General features: G+C 46.6%; 1 protein-coding gene across 1 annotated transcript; it reads right to left on the reverse strand.

The window, feature by feature from the left end:
• Window positions 1–7,144: 7,144 nt before the first annotated feature.
• Window positions 7,145–10,006, reverse strand: ADRB1 (adrenoceptor beta 1). Its single transcript, XM_030334714.1, has one exon. It carries the CDS (start codon window positions 9,973–9,975, stop codon window positions 8,551–8,553), a length of 1,425 nt encoding a protein of 474 aa, XP_030190574.1. The 5' UTR covers window positions 9,976–10,006; the 3' UTR covers window positions 7,145–8,550.
• Window positions 10,007–10,113: the final 107 nt, after the last annotated feature.

Raw genomic sequence — 10,113 nt, forward strand, 5'->3', positions numbered from 1 at the left:
GTCTGCATTTGGCAATTTGTTTGGAAATTCATCTGACCACACGTATCTCTGTGGTTTTGTTCCTCTCGCCCTTATAACTTCTCAATGAATGGCCTTTCACGCTGTGTTTATCCTCTTATCCAAGATCCTCTTCGGCATATGCCACCCTTCCACCCATAATCCACCCACCGTTCCTTCTCTGAACGCTAAACGCAAATGTCAGTACAGGAGCCACTGGCCACGTGTGGCCATTGAGCGCTTGCAACGTGGTGAGTCCCAGTTAAGATAGTCTGTAAATGCAACATACACACCCGATTTAAAAAATGTAGTGTAAAAATAAGTTATCTCATGAATACTGTTTTATATCAATTACGTGTTGAAATTAATACTAAGTAAGCCTGTTTATTTTTACTTTTGTAAAAAATGTGGATAGTGGAAAATGTAAAATTAAATCTAGAACTTGCATTATATTTCTTTAAAAATTTTTTTAAAAAATTTATTTTAGGGGCGCCTGGGTGGCGCAGTCGGTTGGGCGTCCGACTTCAGCCAGGTCACGATCTCGCGGTCCGTGGGTTCGAGCCCCGCGTCGGGCTCTGGGCTGATGGCTCGGAGCCTGGAGCCTGTTTCCGATTCTGTGTCTCCCTCTCTCTCTGCCCCTCCCCCGTTCATGCTCTGTCTCTCTCTGTCCCAAAAATAAATAAAAACGTTGAAAAAAAAATTAAAAAAAAAATTTATTTTAGAGGGAGGGAGGTAGAGAGAGAGAGGGAAAATACAAGCGGGGGAGGGACAGAGGGATTCTTTTCTTTTTTTTTTTTTTAAATTTTTTTTTTCAACGTTTTTTATTTATTTTTGGGACAGAGAGAGACAGAGCATGAACGGGGGAGGGGCAGAGAGAGAGGGAGACACAGAATCGGAAACAGGCTCCAGGCTCCGAGCCATCAGCCCAGAGCCCGACGCGGGGCTCGAACTCACGGACCGCGAGATCGTGACCTGGCTGAAGTCGGACGCCCAACCGACTGCGCCACCCAGGCGCCCCGAGGGATTCTTAAGCGGGATCCATGCTCAGGGCAGATGGTCCCCTGATGTGGGGCTCGATCCCACAACCCTGGGATCATGACCTGAGCTGAAGTCGGACGCTTAACCGACTGAGCCACCCAGGCACCCCTTTAGTCACTTTTCACATGTGGAGTTCCAATCTCCCCAGCCAGGGAGTGCCTTGGGGACACGCTCAGAGTCTTCGGCTGGTTGTGTTCCAGACAGCACACTCTTTCAATGCATAGTACCTTCCCATCTTTTAAGAACAGCTGAGCATATGAATCACATCTCCAAGACTAATCACAGAAATCCTCTGAGTAACCCAGGTGTCTCCTGAGCACATCTAACTGAAAAGATTTATTTTTCCGTATAGGTATATTCATGCTCAAAAAAATTTGAAGAAAGCTGTGGACATTTGCCCTTTGGGGAGGGAGTTTTATTGGTTGCCTGTGTGGAGAAAGATTTACACTGTCCGTTTTGTCCTGTGTTCACAAGGATGCCTTAGGCATGGGCTGTAAGGACCTATCAGTTTTCACGTTAAACTTTGTCACTTTGTACAGTCATTTTTCAGAGCTTCAGAATTTTGTGGCTCTGGTGATAGTGAAAAAAAAAAATCAGCAGCACGGCTCTAGGAAGGATGGGATGTTGATGGCACTGGGCCAGGTGCCACACTTAACGCTTGTTTCATTCAGGTCTCCGGCCAGGAGGAACCCCTGTCACTGGGGTGAGTCCCGTTTGAACAACAGAAAGAATGAAAGAATTGGAAGTTGTTTGCAAGAGGAAATGGAAACAGTGCACAGAAAGCTGAGGAAGGGCTCATCAGAAGGATTTTTACAGAAAATAGTGGATCAGTCATCCTTTGTCAGATTATATTGGGATCAGCCATGAGTCCAAACAGCGAGAGGGATTTGTGTTAGCTACAAAGGAACTATTTGCCGATAGGACAGCCTATAACATGGTAAAGCGGGTCTTTAAATCTCGAGCTGAATGCCATCCATTTCGGGGGTCTGCGCTGATCAAGGTATAGACTTGCTTGAGTAAAGTGGTGTTGTTTACCAGACACATCAATGTCTTTCCCACACCAAAGAGTCTGGAATTTGTCTTAGTGACTCAGTTTGACTTTAGTATGCTTATTTTAAGAAAAAAAAAAATTATTTCAGGGCTGATCACAGACTCATTTAAGCACAAGGAATTCTTTAAGAGGAGCGTCTTACCAAAATGTTACCTTTAATGGCTTTAGAAAAATCCCTGGAGTGCAGAAAATCTCATTGGAACATCTATTAATGTTTACTCTTTAAAAGCATTTTTAACAAGGACATCAAGATTGCAGGTGAATTCCTCTAGTTAACATAACAGATATTTGAAGTCGGTCAAATTCCCGTGTATTTGCCACTGTTTGTGGAGTTGGGAACAATGAAACCCAATACCCTGCAAGCCACAAAAGAGGTAAACAAAAAGACAAACTTAGCACGTTTCATTTCTGAATTGCGATGCCCAGAAAAGAGAACAATTCAGAGAGTTGCTTTTAGCATTTACAACTCAGTCAAAATTGTAGAGGTGAGCAACTTTTCAAATTGACTTTTCTCATAGAGGCTGTGGGTTAAAAATCATTGAACAACCATTTTTGCTTAGCACATGGCAAACAGGTTTTTTAATCCGATGTTTGGGAAGGTTATTCAGTTGCGGTTTCTGCAGAACTTTAAACATAATAAAAAGGGAAGGACTGTTTGGATGCATGGGGTATTATATATATTTTTATTCCTCTTAGCCGTTCCTTGCACTCATAAAGGAAAAAAAAAAAAAAAACCAGCCACCGAGGATTTTATAGGTGGAGTTACAAGGAAAGGGAAAAGAAAGTTAAGAGGAAGCATTTGAAATGATAGACTTTGCAAAGCAATAAACTTCTATTTCAAAGGATTTCACAAACAAAGTCTACTGATCGGGCTTTGTGGGAAGTGAACCTGAGGTGCAGGGTAACCAACCGACTTTCCCAAGGTCACTGCCCACAGTGGCCAGCCAGGGCAGCCAGAGTCTTTGGGCCATCTGCTCGAACAAGTTTTCTGCTCTCCAAGAGTAGAAATGTACCCACACGAGCCTAGTAATGGCTAGGAAAACTGATTTACAGTAAGCTGTAGTGGAATAGCTAATGTTATCCTTTGCAGGCAGGATACTGAAAGACTGACAAAGCCATCAGTTCAAAACTGAAAAATAAAGAAAACCAGAAAAAGAAATCCTAAGAAAGCCCCACACCCTGCACTCAACGTGAAGACCTTGTATAGGAAATATACAAGGGAACGTTAAAACTTTTCCCATGAATAATTATGAGCAATACTAAAATTCTCAGGAAGAAACCCAAACTTAAGACATTTCAAATGCATCATAGGTAAGTTTCGTGGCATAAATAGGAAGAAAACAGTGTGATCTTGCTGATACTAGTTAACAGCTACGACGAGCAAGGGATTGTGGAGAGAGAAGAAAGAAATTGCAATGAACACGTTGAGAGATGTTGAAAATCAGAGCTTCAGGAAACTGTTCATGGGAAATTGATGCTGCTGTGAAGACAGTTTACCTAGAACTAGATGTTCTAGATATTTCGAGTTCATTCAAGAAGAATTGAAGGGAGTGCTCAAGAGAAGGGCCGGGGAGTGTGGCGGGTCCCAGACAAGAACTGGCTTCAGGTGTGTTCAGAGTGGTCTTTGAACGACATCCAAGTGAAGGCAAAGGCTTAAAGGGCGTAGACGGTTCCTTCCAAGGCTTTCTTGGGTCCTGCTGACATTACGGCAAAGATCATGCCCTGACTATGACCTTAGGGCGTAAGCTTCTCCTTGGGGCTGCTGTTTTTCCAGTCTGTCTTTAGAACAATTAGATTTCCCTTTGATTACATTATGAGGGCTATTTAGTAGAGACCCTTGAAATGAGAGCAAGGTGAAAGTGGGAATTTCAGGAGAGGTGTATTTCTCAGAAAATAGTTCCATGGGGTTTTGCTTAAAAATCATTGCAATGTAGCAATGCAATTTGGGACACACTGAATCACAAATTCTGAGGATTCAGAAGCAATTTTCTTGATGGAAATGTAAATAATATGGAGGGTATGTGCGAAGAGGAAGAAAGAGAAATTAATTTAATTCCATTTGCTGATGCGACTGTAGCACGACTATTTTTAGGTATAATCCAAACAGTGCATATCTTCTCCATTTTGATTAGTAGCAAATTGGCAGGGATTCAAAAGAATTAGTATTTCTCAGCACATTATGCCAGAAACGTACGAATAAAACTAAATTATCTGTGCCAATGTGTTTAATTTGAATTAGTGCTAAGGTTTTTTATTTATGCTTTTCCTTCAAAAGAACTAATGGGTCCAGCTTTGTTAAAGAAATTCTTTTAAAGCTTTTCACATATGGCAGCAAAACTTCATAATTTTCCATGAGACCCTGACTTAGAAGCTCTTGCTAAAACTTAAATGATAATATCATCCTGATAACTTTCGGTGTAGAATTCCCGTCTGGCAGCGTTACATACTTGCCAGAGGAAGTTAGCATGTTCAAAATGCAAAATCAAAATAAGCTAGGAAAATGTGCTTTAACAAGGAAAGGTTTCACAATAGCCATTTAGAAGTTATTAATAATTCTGAAAAAGAAGTTATTAATAATTCCAGTTCCAAAGAAAGAATGGACTGAAAAAACAAACTCCATTTGCAAAGTTTTATAGAGACAAGTTCACCGAGGGATTCAGCTATGTGCTATACCAATTATACATTTCTTCTTTGGAGGGAGAATTTATAGTGGCTGGAATATCTTGTTACACTGGAGCACTTTGCAGCATGCAGTGGAAATAGAATTTCCAATGTAGCGAGGATCAACGAATCTCGATCACATAGAAGGTCACTCTTTTAAATTTAAGGTTTATGCCTTTGGAACTCGTGACACACAAGCCCATGGCATCAGGTTGACTTTCTGCGTATTCTTTGCTTTCCTCTGTCACTTCTGGTGTGTATTATTTTACCAGATTTAAAAAAATTTTTTTTTCAACGTTTATTTATTTTTGGGACAGAGAGAGACAGAGCATGAACGCGGGAGGGGCAGAGAGAGAGGGAGACACAGAATCGGAAACAGGCTCCAGGCTCTGAGCCATCAGCCCAGAGCCCGACGCGGGGCTCGAACTCACGGACCGCGAGATCGTGACCTGGCTGAAGTCGGACGCTTAACCGACTGCGCCACCCAGGCGCCCCTATTTTACCAGATTAAACAGGATTGGCAGTTCTCTCCTCCCATTGCCACAGCTGTTGGGATTGACAGCCCAGCTTCCTGCATTTCTATTGCAAATCAATGTCTGTCTTCTTCAAAAATAACAAAAAGTAGTATTCATGGCTAGTTGGAATCACCGACACAGTCTGTTTCCGAATCCTTGTAATCCTTAGGGGACTCAAGGGATCATAGAAAAATCTTTTCCCATTTCCTACAAATATATAAAACTGGTCCCAAGATTATAGCTGTCTCTTCTAATTCACTGAAGAGTTTAGACTACGTAGTTAACTTATATATATTTGTTTGTTTGTTAAAGTTTAAAAGCGTTCCATGATTTTAAAACCTGAGGTTTGATGGGCCTGGAAAAATGTCTTTTTATTTAAATGCAAAGACTTATTTAAACAAAATAACAGTGAGGAAGTCAGAAAGTGAAGCATTAACCTGGTACTTGAATGTTCTTCAGATAAAACTGTAGGTGTTGTCTATTAATTGTCTGCTATAAATTAAAATAAAGAACAAAACCCCTTACAAAATGCATCGTACATACTCATAGTGGGGTAACTGAGGATGAAGTGGGCTCTGTTTTTTCCCTGGGGAGTGAGTGAGATTTCATTCTGAGGTCCATTTTATACTGTCCAAACTAAGTTTCTTTCAGTATTTTTCTTTGTATTTTTAAATAAGTGTTGCCATCTTCCCCCTCCCCACTTTCCTTCCTCCCTCCTTCCTTCCTTCCTTCCTTCCTTCCTTCCTTCCTTCCTTCCTTCCTCCCTCCCTCCCTCCCTCCCCCCCCCCTCCCTTCCTCCCTTCCTCCCTTCCTTCCTCTTTCTTTCTTTCTAAAGGGGTTAAACTTCATAGCAGCTTTTGTTCATACAACCTTCTGTTGGTCTCTAAAACATCTACATCATTAGCCTTTCTCAGAAGACTGTCTCCTGGTCTTTAGAATATTCCACTGCAAAAAAAGGATAATCAGTCTTGACTTTCCTGAGAAAATAGTTTCTTCATCAGAAAGTTCAGTATGAGTCAAAAACTTTATACTCTTCACTTTGGTTTCTTTACAGTCATGAAATATAAAGCTTGCTTAAAAATACAAAGATAAATACTTAAACTTATTTTGGAGAATGCAGAATCGATCCCAGGCTGGAATTTCACTATACTTTCTTGGGGAATCAACTTTATGACAAATATCCTATCCATTTGGGTGTCACAACTTTGCTAGGAAATTACAAATTTTCACATTTGCCTTTTCCTGTGACCTTCCCACCCTAAAATTCTGGGAAAATGGTCTATTTAATCATACAAGAGAAGAAAAACGTTTACTTAAAAGCTGTTTTTATACATTTTTACTTAAGCATAAAAGCAGTGTTCATGCTAACCAGCCATTAGAGAAATCTGTACACACTGATTGTCATCTGTAGGCTGTGATTTACTATTGGAAAACACAAACAAGCTGTGGAAGCCACTTACCTCATTGCAAGTAGGCGACTGATTATTCAAGGAGTTGGGTTTTTTTTTTTTTTTTTTTTTTTTCCTCCTGCGTTTCTGTGCAAAATTGCAATTGAGCTACCTGGCTGTATCACTTTTTTTTTTTTTTTTTTAAAGCTACACCATCCCAAATGTTACTTCTTAAGTCAAGTGCAGCAGATGGGATCTTGAAAACATCTCTCAGTAGTCTAGAATACCTTGAATCCGGCTGTGAAAATTTAGGGCAAGTCTGCAGCTCTCAGTAGGTGCATGCCTTATTTGGTCTAGAGGCATTTTGCTATGTTACTGAGTCATGAAAAGCTATTAAAAGAGCGCTATGGGAAACCCAGCCTATATTTTGAACAAAACAAACTGTCTTTTCCATTATCACTGACCCTTTACAGACACGCGGTACGTAATCTTGATTGTGCTTCATTGGTATTTATTGCACATGGACCAATCCCTCACACAGTAGTTAGTTGCACCAGAGTATAAATACTTGGTAAAACACACGGAGGAAATACAATTTACAGGCGGGTGCTAAATTTTACCAGCAGATTCACGTGGGCACTTGGACATAAAAAAATAATGATAAAAATCCTTAAGATAATTATATTTATAATATGGATACAGTTACAGTACCATGATAAGAGTATAAAAATGTATTTTTCCAACAAATCATTAGCTCAAGAACATAACAGACAACAGAAGTAGAGTTTTGAATTTTATTTTAGTTTTTTAAGATCTGCCCCCTTCCCCTTTAAAAAATATTTGATTTCTTTTTGTGCAAGTCATACCTTCTGTGGACATTACAATTCCTAACACTGTGCAAAATGGGATTTGGAACCACTCTTTGTTTTGTTTGTCGTTGTTGTTGTTTTTGTTTTTTTTTTTGTTTTTGTTTTTTTTGTTTTTGTTTTTTTTACCCATGTGTGCAGTAATCTGAACTGTTTCCTCTTGTTTTTGTTTTTTGTTTTTGTTTTTCTTTTTCTGTCCTGTCTTCAATGGACAGAGTTACATGTCACAGAGGCTCAGCGCCTGGTCCTCCCAACAAATATTGATACATAAATAAGCTGTTTAATATAAACAAGTCTTTCTATCTTGCTGTGCAATTTGCACAGTGTGAGGTAGAAACCCCTCAGCCTGACCACCGAGGCGCGCGGGGACTGCAGGTTTGCCCTACAAACAGAAAGCAAGGTGACGCTTGTTCCAAGAATAGCTTAAAATTTCTTGAAACGTTCCTTTGCATCCATCCTTTCCCTCTGCTTTAAGAGCAGGAACCATCATTACCCAGGAATTAACAGGAACTTTCTCTGGAAAGCAAAGGGAACATGTCCTGACAACTGTCATTCCCCCTTCTCTCTCCGGTTGACTGCTCCTGTTCCCGGGAATGGGACGGAAGCCCAGTTGATAGACTCCCTGCTTCTCCTTTCTACTACCCAGTCCTCGAAGCAAGTGTCAAAAACCACCTGGAAGTGGGGGTGGGGGGGTGGGGGGGTGGGGGGGTGGGGGGGAGACAACCCCCCCAAACGGAAGATGCATCACACGCACACACCAAAGAAGGCCGAAGCACGCACAGAAAAAAAGAACCAAGACAAATCTGCAAGCCACTCTCCCAGCCCTCCCCAAACTTTCCTTTCTGTGCAACGGTCCGCGGCTTTTGCGTTCGCCTTGGAGGATTCAGACCAGCTCTGCGGGCTTTGAGTTCACCTGCTCTGGGGCTTGCGTAAACACGGATCTCTCTCCCCTGGGAAGCCAGTGGGGGCGCCTGGGCGTTCTCGCTCCCGGGGCGCGGGCGGGGGAGGGAGGCGCGGGCGGCGGCCGCGGGACCCTACACCTTGGATTCCGAGGCGCCCGCGGGGCGGCCCGGCTCGTCCAGGCTCGAGTCGCTGTCCGCCGCCGCCGCCCCGCCGTTGCAGCCGGCCCAGGGCTCCAGCAGGCGCGCGGGCGGCGCGGCCCCGACGTCGTCGTCGTCGTCGTCGTCCGAGGCGGCCCCCGGCGACGGCGGCGGCCGGGTCCCCGGCAGGCAGCCGGAGGCGCGCGGCCGGTCGCCGGCGGCCGCGTGGCCCCCGCGGGCGGCCCGGCGCGCGAAGCAGAGCAGGCGCTGGAAGGCCTTGCGGAAGTCGGGGCTGCGGCAGTAGATGATGGGGTTGAAGGCCGAGTTGGCGTAGCCCAGCCAGTTGAAGAAGACGAAGAGGCGGTCGGGCACCAGGTCGCGGTGGAAGGCCTTGACCACGTTGGCCAGGAAGAAGGGCAGCCAGCAGAGCGTGAACACGCCCATGATGATGCCCAGCGTCTTGAGCGCCTTCTGCTCGCGCAGGGCCACGAGGCGCGAGGGCCGCCGCTTGCTGATGCGCCCGTTGGCCAGCGGGGCGGCGGCGGCGGCGGCGGCGGCGGTGGCCGCGGGGCGCGGGGAGCCGGGCGCGGGCGCGGGCGAGGGGGGCCGCGCCGGGCCGCTGAGGAAGCGGCGCTCGCAGCTGTCGATCTTCTTCACCTGCTTCTGGGCCTCGCGGAACACCCGCAGGTACACGAAGGCCATGATGCACAGGGGCACGTAGAAGGACACGACGGACGAGGCGATGGCGTAGGCCCGGTTGGTGACGAAATCGCAGCACTTGGGGTCGTTGTAGCAGCGGCGCGCCTCGTCGCCCTCGGCCCGCCACCAGTGCATGAGGATGGGCAGGAAGGACACCAGGGCCGAGATGGCCCACACGGTGCACACCAGGGCCCGCGCCCGCGCGCGGGTCAGCAGGCTCTGGTAGCGGAAGGGCGACGTGATGGCGAGGTAGCGGTCCAGGGCGATGACACACAGGGTCTCGATGCTGGCCGTCACGCACAGCACATCCACCGAGGTCCAGAGCTCGCAGAAGAAGGAGCCGTACTCCCAGCGGCCCCGCATGACGATGGTGGCCCCGAACGGCACCACCAGCAGCCCCATGACGAGGTCGGCGCTGGCCAGGGACATGATGAAGAGGTTGGTGAGCGTCTGCAGCCGCGGCGTCTTGGCGATGGCCACGATCACCAGGACGTTGCCCGCCACGATGAGCAGCACGATGAGCGCCATCAGCAGGCCTATGCCCGCCGTCCACTGCTGCGACAGCGGCGCGGGGCCCTCGCTGGTCGGGGTCAGCGGCGAGGCGGACGGCGACGCGGGCACCAGCAGTCGCGCCGCCGTGGCCGCGCCGTCGGGGAGCGGCGCGGCCGACGACAGGTTGCAGGGCTCGGAGGCGCCCAGGGCGAGCGCCCCCGCGCCCATGCCGAGCTGCGGAGGCCGGGGGCGGGGGGTGTGGCGGGGCTGGGCCGTGGTTGGGGAACACCCCAGGGGCCCGGGCGGCGGGGCGCGCGGAGGGAGGTCGCGGCCAGGTCAGGGCAGCCGCTGCGCGGGGCCGGAGGC

Source organism: Lynx canadensis, chromosome D2, assembly GCF_007474595.2.
Source record: "Lynx canadensis isolate LIC74 chromosome D2, mLynCan4.pri.v2, whole genome shotgun sequence".
Classification (NCBI taxonomy): Eukaryota; Metazoa; Chordata; class Mammalia; order Carnivora; family Felidae; genus Lynx; species Lynx canadensis.